We start from the raw sequence: 18,534 nt of genomic DNA on the forward strand, positions 1-18,534 counted from the left end.
TGTTCATGTGCTGGACGATAAGGCGATATATTGATTATTGTCACTACACGTCACAATGACGCATAGCGCAAGCTCTGGGATTGGTCAACTTGGTGAGTGTTGGTGGGGGTGAGAGCTGCGCGAATCCGTTGGAGCGGGTGTTTACAAGTGTCGAGTCCGGTGAAGTAGCTTCAGATGAAAACTTTTGTTTTGTGTTTACCTTATGAATAAAAATGTTGCACGTCCGCCGGTTCAAAATGTTGCAGTTTGAGCTACTTGTACATTAAGGTAACATTCAGAAAAAACAAAACATTAGCAAAGAAACACAGAGGAACATAAAAACCTACTGCCAGCTGGCGTTTCGGAAGTGTTATTGCAGAGCAACACAAACAGCATGCAGAAGTATAAATGCATGGCAACCCACAAGGGAGGCGCCGTTCACGGTAATTACTCAATGCAGAAGTATAAACCAGCCTTAAGCCGATGGAAAATGAATGTTTTTTGTCAATTTAACTTATTTTTATTGAAATAAGTTAACCATGTTTTAACTTTTTAAGTGATAAGAGATTTTTCTTCATGTTTTTGGTCGGATTAATTTAATGTAAGTTACTTAAATACTACAGTACATGTAGTACCTTCAAAGTAATGGGGGTTAATGAGTTAATTAATACTTTAATTCAACAAAAATACTTTAAACTGGGAAAAAACGACAGTAAAGACATTTCTAAGGTATCTAAGGGTTTCTATGCTGTTGCTTTGAACTTTACAATCAAATAATTCTGAAAAAAAAATGGTTTACAAAAAAAAACCTTGGTTAAATTAGAAGATATTACTGGAGCATGAAATCAGACTCGATCGAAGACTTAACATTTTTTTTTTAAATGAATTAATATTCATTCATTCATTTTCTTTTCGGCTTAGTCCCTTTATGCATTAGGGGTCGCCACAGCGGAATGTATCGCCAACTTATCCAGCATATGTTTTACACAGCGGATGCCCTTCCAGATCCAACCCAGTACTGGGAAACACCCATACACTCTCACATGCACACACATACACTACGGATAATTAAGCTTACCCAGTTCAGCTATACCGCATGTCTTTGGACTCTGGGGGAAACCAGAGCACCCGGAGGAAACCCACGTAAACACGAGAAGAACATGCAAACTTCACATAGAACTGAACATAGAACTGCTAACTGACCCAGCTGAGGCTCAAATCAGCAACCTTCTTGCTGTGAGGCGACAGTGTTAACCACTGAGCCATCGTGTTGCCTGAATTAATATTAAGAAAATATTAATAGAAAACAGTTATATTAAATTGTAAAACTATATAAAATATTACTGTTTACATCTTTTAATCAATTAAATAAAAGCACATTATTTTCAAATACAACGTGGATGTTATGCCATCCAATTAAATGTATATGATTTAAAATATTTGTAAAAAATCTGATTTTCATAATCGGCAGTGGACTAGATCAAGATTATGTTCCATCATATCTTCAAAATACAGTTCCACCCATATATACATATAAAAACACATCAATTCAAAGATTGTTGTCTTGAACCGGACACAGCTTTGGAGAGCCCATCTTCATGGCTGTAACAGAGAAACAAAATACGAACACAATGATGTGTGTGTGTGTGTGCGTGTGTGTTTGCACATGCTTACACATGAGAATCTCATATTCAGAAACAAATATTGACTTACACATGAAATCCTGAAACCAGCGCTCAGACCGCTTCACCAGACAGGATGTCCACTCCCTCAGGGTCACCTTCTTATTCTGGTTCTTGTCACATGACCTGCGCACACACATAAGTGTTTTGTTGAAATCTACAAGTGGACCGTTTCGCTTTCATGTTTTTGATTTCTTCATCCCTCTACGTCTCTCTCTCCGAAGCCATCAGCCGTAAAGGACAGCACTCACATTAGAACAGTAGGAAGGCAATAAGCATTCAGAGCTATGAATGAGAGTGAGTGATGGAGAGGACGAGCGAGAGATTGAAAGAGGATGAGTGAGAGGAGTGGGTGACATCCTGAAGGCATGTGTACTATAATCAGACGGATGCTGGGGAGGGTTTGCGGGAATATTATGCAAATACAGAGAAGGTCAGACAGGAGAAAGCATTACAAAAAATCACAGTGGCGATGTGAATGTGTGTGTCGTTATCTTTGTGTGGGGTTACTGGAAAAATCTTTGAGCGCAGTGCTCCAGCGGCATCCGCTTATAGTGTAGCTTTCTCAGATCCCTCCTGCTTAACTTCCCATCCCTGTTACGATCCAGCAGAACAAACCTCCTCTGAAAAAGTAAAGACAAGATCAGGACTTTTGTTACAAATTCATAACTTTATATAAAAAAGGAAGTTTCATTTATTTATGTATTTATAGATCATTTTGAGAGATGTAAACAATAACGATGGCCCCAACGTATTTCTCGTTTACATTTTTAATTTCTATAGCTTCTGAGAACCCAAAAAGAGCCACATATTGATAAATAATGTGATGATAGCTGTTTTAACATGAAGTTATGATTGAATTGTCTCTTATTACAGTTATGAAATAGTTTGATAACAATCAGGAAATGTTCATGGGCCAATGACATCACCACATTGAAATGGTCTATAGGCGCTCAATTTGGTGATTAATTAGAAATAATATTAAGTAGAAAATCATATTTGCTGTGACTGAAATAGGTTTGGAACTTTGCAAGAGTCATTCTTAAACCAACACAATTACATTTAATGCACTAAACATACACATAATATATACAATGTAACATAACAACAGAATATATAGGTTGGTTTCACATGTCGTCATGAAATTCAGATGGAGGGCAGGAAGAACCTCAAAATGTTTATATTTTGTGTTGTTCATAATTGTTTAAATTGCCGTAATAAGAAATGTCGAACAACTTTGATAGACTTCCAAAAGTTTTTGGTTATAAAGAGGGGAAAGTTCAAGAAACATTTTACTAATACATCCATGTGTACAATATTTTTTGAACACAATAATTTGTTTGACAGCACCAATAAAGATTATATACAGGCCTAACTGTGTGTAAATATGTTAATGTGATATATAAAAATCAGATACAAACAACACCACACTTATACAAAATCCAGGAGACATACCCTGCTATGTAATCACTGCAATGAGGTCTCCGTCTTGTTTAGCAATATCCCAATAATCTGCGTTTCGGCAGAATAAACAACTGTAACGTTAAGGTCTATATGCGCAGCAGCGGTGAGTGTTTGTTGGTAAGTTTATTGACAGAACAAAAAAGAAATGCAACCCTTGTGACAAAACTAGACGCTTTTTATCAACCCAGGCTCATTATAGATATGTACCCTTATATACATTTCGGGAGAGAGCAAAATACGTCCCAGGAGCGTTTTTTTTTTTTGCAGTTTTTTAATTCGTGAATCCACCAGAGACCGCTGTGTATGCTTTTTGAGATCTCAAAGATCTCTCGCGAGTGCTATTCGCACCTGCTCTTCTCACATAAATCCACCAGAGGCCGCTGTTGCCTAACTCACTGACTGACTGACCAACCGGCCGATCCCCCCACCCTCCCTAAACCCAACCAACAGTATTTTGAAAAGCACCTGTTGACCCAGCCACCCTCTTCCCTAAACCCGACCGCAATTCAGAAAAAGAAAAGCCCTCACCTGATTTTTACCATGTTTTCAGATTCTCACCCTGTAATTTACTTGTTCATTTTATTTTTTGGATACAGTTTTTGTCTTACCTGCTGTCTGGAACCATTCTTCCCTGGCTCTGGCTACATAATTAGCGATCTCCAGAAACGTGTATATATATAGGGCTACTTTTTCAGAATGTGCCTATGTTGGTTATGATTGTGGACCACTTTTATGCTTCTGTCTGTTATTTTGTGATGTCTGCTAGATATCCACATGGGGGAAAATTATCGTAATTTATAATAAACATGTTTTTGAATCACATAGTAAAGTGTGTAATGTGTACAACTCTTTGTTAGTGAATGCTACAGAATACTGTAGAATAGTAAACTGATAAACTGTGATAAATACTGTAACTTTAGTGTAAACTGTGGTGCATTGTGATTATAGAAAACTAATTAGTTTATTACTACAGTTGTGTCATACCACAGCAACAATATAATTACTACGACAGTTTAATTCAAGTAACAATCTATAGTATGCTTCCAAACACTATAGCATTTATTATAGTATTTTTTAATGTAACATAGCTTATACAGTATCTACCACCTCGATGACAGGCAAATATATTTTAGTTCAGTAGAAAACTCTGCCCTCTTCATGATATAAGGATCATGCCCAACATATGTGCTTATTTTCTATTTATATCTCCTTTGAAATATGGTATAAATCACAAAAATAACGACTTTCCTCTATGTATCCCATTTAGTTATTTACTTCCTGCCTTCCATCTGAATTTCTCGCATCACCAGAACCACGTAATTGCAAACAACCTATAAGAAAGTAGTTAAGTAGTGTGTGCTATTATTTTGTTTTCATATCCTGGTGGTGATTAAACCTGAATGCACACAGAGTTATCAGAACTTGTGTCACCATGTTGACTTCAATTTAGGTCTCCACTTATAAACATGCTTACTAATCGTATAGAATGAGGAAGTTTTTAAATGTGCAGATTACTTCCTGTAAAGGTTGGGTTTAGGGGTAGTGTTGGGTGATACAGTAGAAATATTATTCTGTCTATGAGAGAGTCCCCACTGGAATATAAGAAGAAATGCGTGTGTGTGCACCTAGAATTCTCTACATTATGTGGACCAAATGTGCCTTAGTATAGTAAAACTAAGAAATGTTTGAGCTTATGTGGACATATTGTGGGTTCTGACATTCTTGCTGTGGGCACTGTTGCCTCACAGCAAGAAAGTCGCTGGTTCGAGTCCTGGCTGGGCCAGTTGGCATTTCTATGTGGAGTTTGCATGTTCTCCCTGTGTTTGTGTGGGTTTCCTCTAGTGCTCCGGTGTCCCCCACAATTGAAAGACATGCGGTATAGGTGAATTGAATAAACTAAATTGTCCATAGTGTATGTGTGTGAATGAGTGTGTATAGATGTTTCCCAATACTGAGTGGCAGCTGGAAGGGTAAAACATATGCTGGATAAGTTGACAGTTAATTTCACTGTGGCAACCCCTGATTAATAAAGGAACTAAGCTGAGGGAAAATGAATGAACAGTATAAGTATTTAGAAATGTAAAAGTGCATGGTTTCTGTGAGGACCGTCTAATGGTAAGCTTTGGGTAAGGGGATAGATTTTATAAACATCATCTATTACATCTATGGGAAATCCCCCGAAAATAGTTATACAAGTATGTAACTTACTGTATATGTGTGATCGTATGTACAAGAGAATATTCATGCATCTGCTGTAGTGAGTTTTGTGTGTTTGTGTCACCTGTGCGAGCTGCATTCGCTGTGTGTGAGAGAGGCAGCTTTGTGAAGGTGCTGCTGGTGTGTATCTCTCTCCCATTCGGCTGAGGAGTAAGAACCAGTCCAGCAGACGGTATGGGAACTGCCCGAACTCTTCCTTAGAGCATCCAGTCTCACTTACTGAAAGAGAAACCACATCTTATTAGCTTAAGCATTACTGGTGGATGAGCGTGTAAGTGGGCATTTGTCTTTATACCGAGACAAGCTCCATTATGTGCCTTGCCAATGCGTCGTTTTTTGCGGCAGGCCTCTTTGTGGAGAAGACACTCGTTGCTGTACGTCCTTCCCAAAACGCTGCACACTGGTGCCCTCTGCCTGCAGTAAACCAAACAACACATACACACATCACAAAGTGCTCATGTTCAGAATTTGGGACAGCAGGTAATTACTGTAGATAATTGTCTAAAAATAGCCGTTTTATTTCTTTTTTTGAGAGAGAAAATGCTCCTCTTAATATCGTTTGATGTTGACATCACAGGCTGCACTGTGTCAGACACTGGCATGAATTCATCTGTCAGTTTATGAAAGATTTGCCAAATTCAGCAGATGCCAGCATGCACAAACAATAGAAAAAAGAAAACAACAACACAAAAACTCCCTTGTAAAGATAAAAAATAGTTAGTAGAGATAAAAAACACAACCACAAAGTGTGAATTATTGGCGTGAAACTATGAGAAGAGAAATTTAGAAAAGAAAATGGGAACTTTTAGCATCTATTCACTTATATTCCTTCGGCTTAGTCTTTTATTCTTCAGGGGTCACCACAGAATGGTCCGCCAACTTATCCAGCAAATGTTTTACACAGCGGATGCCCTTCCAGCAACCTACCACTGAAAAACACCTGTACACACTCATTCAATCATGAACACTCATACACTACAGCCAGTTTAGCTTATTCAATTCACCTATAGCGCCTGTCTCTGGACTGTGTGTGAAAGCAGAGAACCAGGAGGAAACCCACGCCAACACAGGGAGAACATGCAAACTCCACACAGAAATTCCAACTGACCCAGCCAGGACTCGAACCAGCAATCTTCTTGCTGTGAGGCGACAGTACTAACCACTGAGCCACCGTGCCATCCACTTTTAGCATTTAATGCTAGAATATTTTTTGAGGTAAGTTAATATTATTGAATTTCAGTAATAGATTTGTAATTATTATCGCTTATATACAGAGTTGTTGCCAGTGGTGGGATAAACAGTGCAAGAGCGAAGGCCAACATCCTCCCCCATCTCCCCCACCCCCATTCTTTCGCCAGTTGCCAGTACCCCGTCTTCACTTTATGAATGAAGGGGCCCACTGAAAATGTTTCTGCATAGGGCCTAAAATTGCTGACTTCACCCCTGCTTATATAATAATATCTTTTGCATGTTTATCATCCACAAACATTGTGAGAAGTGAAATACTGGAATGAAACCATCGTAAGAGACCTTTAGAAACCAAAATTGTCATTGTTATGGGTTCTATTGTTGTGTTTATCAGTAATATTAATATATTTGTGTATGTTAGATTAAAATGCTTTTTAAATTACTTTTATTTTTTTAATAATGGATCACCATTTGGTGTAGAATTCAGTAAATCTAGCTATAATGAATATTAAAATGTTTGAGTAAAAAATCTAAGTATGCCTTTCAAGTAAGTTGAATGTTGAAATGTTTTAATATAACATTTTTGAACTGCATCAGCATTTTTTTCAGTCTTCAAACACATCTTTTCTGCATGTGGCTTTTATCGGCATTAAAGTGCACAGAGCGAATATAACAGTAGTTAAATATCTGGGCTGCTGGTTTGATTCCAAGGAGTCTGTGGGCCGTAAAGAGCGTGTTACGTCATTATTCTGTTCTTAATCATGACACTGAGATCTGAGCCATGCTGTTCATGCCGCTGGCTCACTGTACAGCTCACTGTAGCTTTCTCTGAAATCAGCTCAGGTGTCTTGGAAAATTGTTATTAATTTGTTGGTGTGCATGTGTGTGTGTCTTACCGTGGGCAGGTACTTGGACACACACATTTAGGGGTGAGAACTCCCTCCTCCTTCACTACTTGGCACCAGGAACCGATAGGACTGTGACATTTCAACAACTGGCATAGGGATTCTGAAGAGAACACAAAGACAGATAAGAATATATAGGGAGTTTAATAGTGAAAGAGGAAGCTGGAGCTTTTTATACTTAATAAATGATGAACAAAGTCATTATATAAGAATAGAATGGAATAATTCAGGCTCACCTGGGTCTACTCTGCCCAAATATGGCCTTAACTTCTCTTCAGCCTGCCGCTGTTTACGCTGGGCTCTTCCACCCTTACAAAGTAAACATACAACATGGTCATTCACATGTTTTGTCACATGGTTTGTCTCTGATATCATTACTTTTTAGGTGTTTACTGCATGTGCATGTGATAGGAGATTTTTAGATAAACACAGTATTGTCAGATGTTCGGTGTGAGCATGAAGTCTTGAATTTTACTACGTCTGTATTTATTCGAACCAATATACAGTTCTATTTGTGAAATATTAAAGCAATTTAAATCATTCTAATGTGCTGATTTGCTGCTCAAGAAACATTTATGGTGAAAAGAGTTGTGCTTCCTAATCTTTTTCCATAGGTATTGAAATCCACTCCCCTCCAGAATTCATTGATTAACGTTCAACATTTTTTATGAAACATTATTTTTTGTAATACTAATGTTTTTGTTCTGAGTGAGCGAGTGAGTGAGTGAGTGAGAGAGAGTGAATGAATTGAAGTATTTCAGCATGTTATGTTCTGAGGGCCCTGTCTCAGTTTAAATTAAGTTAAACTTTTCAATCTGCATGAAAAAAAAAAACTTGTCTGAATGACCCCTACATATAAAGCAATGAATGTATTAAAGGGTTCGTTCACCCAAAATTGAAAATCAAGTTATTAATTACTCAGTGGTTCAGTCGGAATTTCTGCGAACAAAATATGAAAATAACTACTTTATTCAACAGGTTCATCTCCACAGTGTCAGTTTAGGGCATGCATTTATGTGTCATGTCTGTGGCATATTCTTTCGATGCACATTGCTTTTATTTGACTGCTTTGAGTATACATGCTTTTGTGAACATGCACTCTATACTGACACTGAGGAAAAGAAACTGTTGAATATTCTTGTTTTTTGTCTGCACAAAAGTATCCTCAATTATGCTCAATTTTGAGCATGTTTTTTTGGTATTTTTCTGGACTTTGAATGAGTTGAGAAGCTGTATAGAGGAATGAGGGAGCACTCAGATTTAATCTAAAATATCTTAATTTGTATTCTGAAGGTCTGAATCAAGATGATTGGAATGACATGAGGGTGATTAACTTTGTTTTGGGTGAATTTACACTTTAACATCAAATACTGAACCACCTATTGATAAACTCTGTTATTATAAACATCTGCAAGCAAGGTATGGCCAAAAGCACAGAGTTCTGGCCTATCTGGCAACCAAAAAAAGGGATATTCTTAGTTATATGATGTCTGTTAAATTGACTGCTTTTATGGTAAACAATAGCTGTTAATCATTTTTCAATTGACTCAATTTTTTTCATTTTTCTTGATCTTTGAGTTCTTCAGAAATTTGGCAGAATTATTGAGCATTTTAGGACTTGATGGATGGGAGGCATATTGCGACAGCATGTGTGCAAGAATATCTTTAAAGGGAGTGGGGGAAAGACATGTAGAAGAGCAAGAGTCAAAATGTGCACATTTACTGTAGTCTGTTAACCATTACAGCACAGTAAGTGTGAAAGAGTCTTTTACAGACTCCTGCTTTCACTTTCTGCACTCACTTGTAAACATTACCTATCTCTATTGTACTTAAATGAAGTCTTTTGTACAAATAGTATCCTATGTAATATTTCTTTCTGTTAAATCCAATCACAATGATGCCACGTTTAAATGCCAGTAGATGGCAATCGTTGACAGAGTTTCTGAACAAATTGTTGAATTGTTCACTTAACCAGTTGATCACTTTAACAGTTGATTCAACCAACAGACAGTGGTGGAAAGAGTACTAAAGAAATCATACTTAAGTAAAAGTACCATTACTTGTCTAAAAATGCAGTGCAAGTAGAGTAAATGTATATGTTGTGACAATTACTCTAAGTATGAGTAAAAAGTAGACATAAGTAGAGGATTGCGCTGTAAAAAGCTGATGCATTTACATCTAATTTGTGGATGTGTGTAAACGTAACACTCTGTAGTGCATTTATTTATTGCCCAGCAGGCACATAACATAACATGTTAATATTAGGTTAGATTTAGGTTGTGATGTCAGGTGACCAAAATTCAATGACTAGCCAGTGTTTAAGGACAACGTTATTTTGATGTCCTAAAACAATGTCTTATTATGCTTATATTTGGTTGGTTTAAGGTTGTGTTAGAAACTGACCAAAATCCAACGTTGAACCAACAACTTAAACCAACGTCATATTGATGTCAAATACTGATATTTATTCATCAGGTATGGCAACCAAAATCCAACATCTGATAGACGTCTTAGTGGTAACGTGTTAAGATTTTGGACATCTTCTTGGACACTTTTAACGTTTCCAAACAGTTTGCTGCAATTTTAAAGCACCCATGTCTTGAGGTACTTTATTATGATGCGACAGGAATCACAGGACAGGGATTACAGATTTTTCTAATCCCCACAGACATAAAAAAAAAAGCAGTGACTGCAGGTTGAAGGAAAGTAGTGGAGTAAAAGTACCGACACAGCACTAAAAATGTACTCAAGGGAAAGTAAAAAAGTACACATTTTTAAAACTACCTAGTAAATTACAATTTCTGAGAAAAACTACTCAGTTACAGTACTTTGAGTATTTGTAATTTGTTACTTTACACCACTGCCAGCAGATTCACTAAATGCTAACTCAGAAACATCACTATAGTATGTTAATAAAATCACTGTAAAAAAGACATTTTACATTAGTTTTTATGTTGCTTAATTTTCGATGTTGCTAAAATAAGTTGATCGTGTCTCAACTTAATTTTTAAAAGTTATACAAGAATTAACTTGTTGATTTAATGTAAATTCAGTAGGTTGAAATGAATTCTATAGGTAATTTAAATCAACTTTAAATTGTATGTAATTCCACAATAGCAGATATAATGTAACAGTAAAATAAAACCTTCAATTATTTTCTAAATTTGACATTTAAAAAAGGGGAGTTCACCCAAAATGAGAATTTACTCACAATTCACTCTCCCTATAATTGTTCCAAATCCTTTAACCTTTCTTTCTTCTGTTGGACACAAAAGAAAATTCCATAGTATGATGAGAAGAGTTCCATAGTAGGAAAAACAAGTACTACATAAGTAATTGATTAAAGGTTTCCAGCTTACTTCAAAATATCTCCATTTGTCTTTAACAGAAGAATGAAAGTCAAATAAGTTTGAAACAAGAAGAGAAAACAAGGACAGAATTCTCTTTTTTTGTGTACTATGCTTTTAATTCATGTCATAAAACTTCATTAAAACAATACCATAACCATTTCCATAACCATGGTTACCATAACCATTTCAAATTGCCATAATTTTTAAAGTGGCTTTTCATAATCTTTTCTTATTACAGTTTTAAAAATGCAAGCACATTAGCAACATGTTCTCACTATTTCAACTATAAACCACTTACCATGACGACACCAAGGTGAAGCATCACAGTCAAGCAGAACAGTTGACCGAGCAGCTGCATGGCTCACAGAACGGACGTTGATGGATCTGTAACATTCATTCAACAGGTGCCTTTTTAAAGTTCAAGATCTCACCCAGAATGCACTCAGACATGTAAAGTTTTTCCTTCACAAACTAAAACTTCTCAGAATGAGCACGAGTGACTGAAGACTGCACTTAAAAATTAATCAATTTCTCCCAAAGATTTCAATCCTCTGTAGGACATCCTGAGAGACATTCTTCATTTCATCAAGAAAACACAGCACTAATGAACACTGCAAACACGAGAAACGCAGGAAAAAAAACATTCCTGTAAACACATCAATGCTATCAAATCAACGTTATATGTCAAAAAATCAAAAGCGTAAAATATCATACTTATAAATATGAAGACAACAGTCCCTAAAGCGCAAATCTGGATCAAAGCTGATTCTGTCTGATCGCTCCTCTCTTTAAATAACTCACAGTAGTCTCAGTATTGTGTATAAGCCCCGGAGTGCTCATTAGAAGTGTGTGTGTGTGTAGAAAGTAGTGGCCCCATCACTAGGAAGTCATTACTGTATGTTACGGCTCAGAGCAGATAGAGTTACACTAACAGAGCAGTCGTACTGACAGAATCACCCTTTCATTCCTTTTGCTTTTCCATTTAATTGGTGTTGAAATTCTTACCAGAGTCTCTATTCTCTTATGATCTCTCCTGCTTCCGTACTCCCTCTCACACTATATGAGGCAGCCACATACCTTTTCTTTTTCCTCTGCCCCTCCTTAAGTTTGTCTTTTTTCCCCCCTCTTCATCTGCTCTCTTTTTGATAAACTATTTCTACCTTCTCCTCTTACCTGGCACTCCGATCCTCCATTTCCTCTCCTACTTTTCCTGGCTTCACCTGAGAAGTCCTTAATTAGCAATCCATTAACAGCATGGACGCACACACACTCACTCACCTCCACTTACTGTACACATGGGCTGTGAAAAACATCTAAAGACACAGTGTGAACCTGAACTCTCTCTCTCTTTTTTCTCTCCTCCTACTCTGTATTACGCTCATCCATCTGTTTCTTTGGCCTGTAAATCTTTTTGTCTGTGGAAAAATGCCAAGCTCAATGAAAACCAGAGCTCTCTCACTTTCTCTTTATCTCTGTCTCTCTCTCCCTCTCATGCGCATAAACATGAAATCGAGGGCACTGGGCCGGATGGCATGAGTCGAAAACTATGCTTTGAATTTCAAAACAAAACTGTTGTGTATGTGAAGTCACAATATTGCACAAATCTTCATGGAAAACGGTGTTTACATGCGCATGTTGATTTTCTGTGAGTCAAGCTTTTGCAGGTGCTGATGCGTCTGAGGTTTCAAACGCTTTTGATTATAGTCGTAGGCAATACATAAATAATTTTCTGTGGTGTCCTGTCGTCTAAAGCATCTGACCTCTGTGCCCTTTGACCTCAACATGAATGAAGTCAGCAGGACAGTTTGTTTGCCATTCATCACTTCTGCTTTTGTTTTTGTTACATGTGTGGGAGATCTTCCACATGTTTGTTCATATGTTATTAATTTAGCATAAACAGGAGACAAGGGCTCCCATTATGTGTACAAAACACAACTGTGCAGTGATGGCGCCCTCAGCGGTGGCGCTGAGAGCGTGAGTCGATGAAGTTGTTCTATGGCGCCATCTGGTGTTTAGTTTGTAAACTTCCAAGGTGAAATTTAGATGTGAAGTCACATTTAAATATTTAGCACTAGTTTATACGGTGTATATAGTTTCAAAGCTGCAGTAAACGGTGAAATAACAGTGTTGATTTTACGAGGTCACAAATTATAAAGCATTATTTAATTTCAGATATGAAGCAGCTTTACAGAAAACGATAGTATCATAATTTAGTTTAAGTCAGTTCAGTCTTGATTAATTTTAGTTAAAGTCTGCATGTTTGTTTTGCTAGGTTACATTGTTAGTCTTAAAGGAATAGTTCACCCAAAACTAAAAATCCTGTCATCATGACCTTTATTTTACCAGGTAAAGCACATTAAAATTAAAAATCTCTTTTACAAGAGCGCCCTGCACCAAGATTTGGCAGAGTTCACATGGGTTTAACAAACAAACAAACAAACAAACAAACAAACAAACAAACAAACAAACAAACAAACAACAGGTAACATCATTCATCCATCAAAATACACATACAATCAGGGGCGGATTCAACCAATAAACTAAGTAAGTATAGCCGCTGGGGGCTTAGGAAATTTGGGAGCCTCCAACAAATACCTGGAATAAATTATACATGTAACATACACTGTAAAACATTTAACCTTCAATTTACAGTAAATTACTGGCTAATAATTGCATTACTTTCACAGTAAAAAACTGTATGTAAATTCAGAGTAAATTACTGTGAGGTAGTTCACAGTAATTTACTGTGGTTTTGTTACATTAAATTACTGTGAAATTACAGCCATTTAGTGTAACTTCACATCAGATAGTAAAGACCATTACTGTAATTTCACAGTATTATCTTGTAGAATTAGCTATATTTTACTGTGAAGCAGGCTTTCCTTGGCTAGTCATTCTGACATTTACCCTGACCTTGAAATCATTTTGAGTGTTTAACGGTGTTTGGTTTTATGAATCAATTACTTTTGTTCCAGTTTATTACAATTTTGGCTAAGCACAAAGTTATGTTCATTTAAAATGATTTCATTTTTCATATTAACTTTATAAAATTAAATAAAGGTACAGTGCACCTAAAAATTGAAAATTTTCTATTATTTCTAAATATCAAAAAAATGCCAATGCTAGCATAAAAGTTTTGAATGCATTTGTATTAATGTCTATGTAGAATGAAATAAAAAGTTTGAATTCATAACATGCAAAAGATACAGCCCTTTTTACAATAATTTGCTGTAATTATGCTACCTGATAAATTTCACAATAAAATTATGAATACAACACATTACTGTGATTTTTTTACACTTCCTGTAAAGTAATACTAATGTAATTTATTGTGAAAAACTACAGTAACATGTTGTGAAAATCTGAAAATAATGTACAGTGTTGTTTTCTTTCATATTTTGTGATGTGAGAGTCTAACAAACTAAATTTTAAAGTAATTATAACATCTACACAAATGTATTTTACACCCCAATCATGACGCTTTTGTGTTCAACAAAAGAAAAAGTTATAAAGGTTTGGGAGTAAAATTTTACATTTTGTGTGAACTATCCCTTTAAGTTAATAAGTGGAAAGGTTTATTGTTATAATCTTTAAACAAAGCTGACCATTTGCTTCTGTTCTGGAATGGCAGTACTTCTTTGATAACATCAGTTTAATGGCTTGGGCGAAATATGCTTAACCACACCCCCAACTGTTTATTTGCTATAGGTGAAATATCAGAGGAGGAGTGCAAAAAATAAAAATCATCATCATCACACTGAAATAAAAGTCTGTAGCAACTTTCAGCTCGACCAGATTTTAAATAAGGTCAATTGGGACACTTTTTGCCATTTGAGATGACCAAAAAAAATATCCCAACTGACCTGAACTCACCAGAATCTTTAAACTTATGAAGCAACTTTGGCTGTAAAGCAGTGTTACACATGACTGTAATGTCATTATTTATCTCAGTTCAGTTAAAAAGAGTTTTTGTGCTTTTACCTAGTGTACCTGGTAGTTAGTTTAGTTAGTTTAATTGTACTTTTCATTATTGTCTACTGTGGCAACCTTATTTGGCTTAAGCAATTTGTAAATGTGGACATTTCACCCAAAAGGGACAGTTCAAAAATGAAGATTTTCATTTAGTTTGAGTTTCTTTATTGAGTATAAAGACATTTTGAAGAATACTGATAGCTGATAGTCATGGAATTCCACAGTATTTATTTTGGATGATGGCTACTGGTTTCCAACAAAAAAAAAAATGTCTTCTTTATTGCTCAGAAGGAAAAAAATGACAAAGGTTTGGAATCAGTTTAGGTAAATGGTGAGAAAATGTTCCATATTTGCATGAACTATACCTTTAACAACTCATTTTTGTTTTTTCCTTCACCAAAGAATAGTCTTATTTTTATACTTTCCTTTCATCAAATGAATCTGTGTGAATGTAAAGACTACAGAAGCTATTTCAAATGAAAAAAATCTTGAAATGCAAATGACATCTTTATATATTTAATGAATTTCTTCTTAAAATATCATCAAAGTATATCATTCCATAGCCTTTAGGCTGTGTGGGCCCACTGAAGCACTGCTATAGATTTTTGGGAGAACAAAAAGCACAACATTTTTGTTGCTAAAAAGTTGCCTGTTTTATACTTCTGCAGTCTACAATTTTTGAAACTCTGAAATCTCTAAGGTTTTTCAGCCGATGAAATTTTAATAACTAGAGCTAGAGTTTCTGCCTGTCTATCAAGGAAGAAGAAAAACTGAATGGTGTTGTAGCTTTGGAGAGTCAAGTGTGCACAAGTACACTGGAAACCTTCAGCATGGTGATCCTGGATGGCACACAAATCACTAGAAACTACAAACAGACACACATAACATGCCAGTAATACGAGAGCAGGTATAAAGTATTAAAGTGCTGATGTAAAAGTAGCCGATCTTTTCCTTCATACTGTGATGTTTTTAAGTAAAACAGATTATTTAAAATTTCCCAGTGATGGATTACCTCTGGAAGGGCATCCGCTGTGTAAAAAATATGCTGGATAAGTTGGCGGTTCATTCTGCTGTGGTGACCCCTGATTAATAAATGGACTAAGCTGAAAGAAAATGAATGAATGATTATTGTAAAAGAAAAAATATATAGTCGAGGGAATTTAATGCATTAAGGAAGATCTTAATGCCATCACAGAATAAATTCATTCATTCATTTTCTTTTTGGCTTAGTCCCTTTATTAATCTGGGGTCTGCACAGTGGAATGAACCGCCAACTTGTCCAGCATATGTTTTACGCAGCGGATGCCCTTCCAGCTGCAACCCATCACTGAGAAACATTCATACAGACTCATTCACACTCATTCAATACGGACAATTTAGCTTACCCAATTCACCACTAGCGCATGTCTTTGGGCTGTGGGGGAAAACAGAGCACCCGGAGGAAACCCACTCGAACACGGGGAGAACATGCAAACTCCACACAGAAATGCCAACTGACCCAGCCGAGGCTGAAACCAGCGACCTTCTTGCTGCGAGGCGATTGTGCTACCCACTGTGCCACCATGCTGCCATAGAATGAATTGCAGGGTTTAAAGAGATAGTTCTCCCAAAAAAAGAAAATTAACTTACCATTTACTTACCATCAAGTGCTTCCAAACCTTTATGAGTTTCTTTTTTTTCTGTTAAACTAAAAATGAAAACAAAATAAAAACAAAATATAAAATATCTTATTTTGTGTTTAACAGAATACAGTAAGTCAAACATAACTAAATTATTTGGTGAAGTTCAGAAGCCTAAATGCCACCAGAAAAGGACAGTTCACCTAAAAAAAGCAAAGCATTGCTGTATATTTACTCTGAGGCCATTCAAGATGTTTCACTTCATAAGACATCATCGTATCATCAGGAGCTACAGGTTTTGATTCTGTTTAGCCTGTTATTTAATATTATTATTTTTTTTTACTTTAAAACTGTACTTGCAAATAATGAATTATTAAGGACCACGGTTTCAGCCAAAAACCTTTTTAATGTTCTTTTTTTTTATATAATTATTATTTTTAGGGGTTTTCACCTTTATTGTAATAGGACAGTGGAGATTTAGAGACAGGAAAGTATTGGGGAAGAGATAGAGGAAGGGTCGGCAAAGGACCTCGAGCCAGGAATCGAACTCGGTCGCCGTGAACACCTAGGCGCCACGTGTCGATGCACTAACCACAAGGCTATTGGCGCCGACTTTAATGTTCTTTTGAAGAAATAAAAATAAAAAATAAAAATGGACATCAAGATAAAAAATTGCATTTCTGAAATAAATAGGGGGTATGTTAAATTAACATCAACTTTGCCACTGAGCCCTCTCTTCCTCTTTCTTTCTGAATGAGTTAAAGAAACAGGATTCAGGTTTTGCCACAGACACCGGATATTACTGGCACTATGTGGGAATAAATCCATTTTAGGCTTTGCCCAGCACTTCCCATCTACTATGATGTGTGTATTAATATCAATGTGTGTATATGTATATTTATGTTAACACATCCTTTAAAGTAATCTAAATGTTTACATTTAATTGAAACTAGTCCTACAATCTATTGACTTAAGCAAAAAAATAGGAAAACTAGGCCCAACACAATCCAACTACACATATCTATATAAACAAATATATAGGACATATCCAATAAGGCTGACAACAATTGTTTGATGATGAACATAACCATCCTTACATTTATATAAAACATAATAAACGCCGCACATCACATGTCAGCACCGTCATTCAAGAATCGCGCGCGCTCCCGGCAGCTCGTGCACTGTGAATCACGTCCTACGTCACCGAGTCACACTTGCAGCGCGCGTGAGAGCGAGAGTATGGTCGCTGCTCTCGGTGGGGTTGAGGGAGGTTGTTTGTAGGCGCGGGCCAAAAGCTGAGCGCACGCTTTTTTTCTGATACACAAGCGAAGACCACTAGCTTGCTTTAGCGTTATGAGTAAACCGCTGTTTAGTGCTTTGCTACCGTTCACGACGCGTTAATTTGGAAGCTGAAGTGAACCGAGCAAGGTGCAGATGAAGAAGAGAGGATGCTGGAATGAGTGACGAAACACAGCAAACATCATGATGGAGTCTCACTTCAATACAGCATCACTGTTTTGCCGCTGCTTTCGCGCTTTAAAGTCGCAGTTTGTAAGGCTTAATATCGATATTTAAGAAGGAGTATTGGCGCTTTTGCTTTCGGACTGCTTGTAAAGCCGTTGTTTTGTTTGTGTTGGTAGTTAACCGTTTTAATCGATGCTCTGGAATAATCGCGCTGAGTAAGAGGAAGCCTTTCCTGGTTGATATAATTAACGTACTTGCTGTATAGGGTACATTGAGTACTGTAGGATCTTGTACATAGAATAAGTCAGCTGACTACTCGAGCCATGGACTGTGTTATAATACGAGTTAAAGTTGAACGTGAACTCTTGAGCTTTGACGTTGACATCATGGATAGACGCGGCTGATTTTCATCGAACAGGTGAGTCACATGAGCTAATGTTAATCTAGTGTTTATGTGCACACTTACAGGGATGGAAGAGAAGGAATCTGTTTCTAATTCGTGTTCTTCAACTATTTCATTAACTATTTATTCTGTTAACACGTTTATATAAATGTAAATGTTTAAAAAAGTAATAATAATTTGGGTAGAATCGGCTGCGGACTTGGTGATTTGGGGGCCCTAAGCAATTCCAGGTATGGGGCCCTGCCATTGAAACTTAAAAAACTCTCATTCTCTATAGATATTTGGTTTCTT

General features: G+C 36.6%; 2 protein-coding genes across 8 annotated transcripts in view; one reads left to right on the forward strand and one right to left on the reverse strand.

Annotated features, from left to right (window-relative positions):
- Window positions 1–1,423: 1,423 nt before the first annotated feature.
- Window positions 1,424–12,129, reverse strand: sparcl2 (SPARC-like 2). Of its 3 annotated transcripts, none has more exons than XM_056477314.1 (9): window positions 12,064–12,129; window positions 11,084–11,169; window positions 7,672–7,744; window positions 7,427–7,538; window positions 5,638–5,756; window positions 5,407–5,561; window positions 2,172–2,284; window positions 1,693–1,787; window positions 1,424–1,581 (listed from the first exon to the last, which is right to left on the reverse strand). In XM_056477314.1, the coding sequence occupies exons 2-9, from the start codon at window positions 11,141–11,143 to the stop codon at window positions 1,529–1,531; spliced, it is 780 nt and encodes a 259-aa protein (XP_056333289.1). In that variant the 5' UTR covers window positions 11,144–11,169; window positions 12,064–12,129; the 3' UTR covers window positions 1,424–1,528. The 3 variants fall into 3 exon arrangements, with proteins under 3 accessions (XP_056333289.1, XP_056333290.1, XP_056333288.1); XM_056477315.1 differs by lacking the exon at window positions 12,064–12,129 and adding an exon at window positions 11,959–12,057; XM_056477313.1 differs by lacking the exon at window positions 12,064–12,129 and adding an exon at window positions 11,791–11,890.
- A 5,483-nt stretch (window positions 12,130–17,612) lies between these two features.
- The window catches only part of ccser2a (coiled-coil serine-rich protein 2a), a 60,785-nt gene continuing 59,863 nt past the window's right edge, over window positions 17,613–18,534 (forward strand). For all 5 annotated transcript variants that reach the window (XM_056476454.1, XM_056476455.1, XM_056476457.1 and 2 more), the window contains exon 1: window positions 17,613–18,258. The gene's annotated coding sequence lies outside the window, so the exon portion shown is untranslated. The remainder of the gene's footprint in view (window positions 18,259–18,534) is intronic.

The sequence above is a fragment of the Danio aesculapii genome, chromosome 17 (genome assembly GCF_903798145.1).
Source record: "Danio aesculapii chromosome 17, fDanAes4.1, whole genome shotgun sequence".
NCBI lineage: Eukaryota > Metazoa > Chordata > Actinopteri > Cypriniformes > Danionidae > Danio > Danio aesculapii.

Coding starts and splice junctions, on each gene's coding strand:
- sparcl2 (XM_056477314.1), bottom strand. CDS start 11,143: ATGCAGCTGCTCGGTCAACTGTTCTGCTTGACTGTGATGCTTCACCTT. Junction 7,745..11,083: donor TTCACCTTGGTGTCGTCATG/GTAAGTGGTTTA, acceptor TTACTTTGTAAG/GGTGGAAGAGCCCAGCGTAA. Junction 1,582..1,692: donor CTGGTTTCAGGATTTCATGT/GTAAGTCAATAT, acceptor TCTCTGTTACAG/CCATGAAGATGGGCTCTCCA.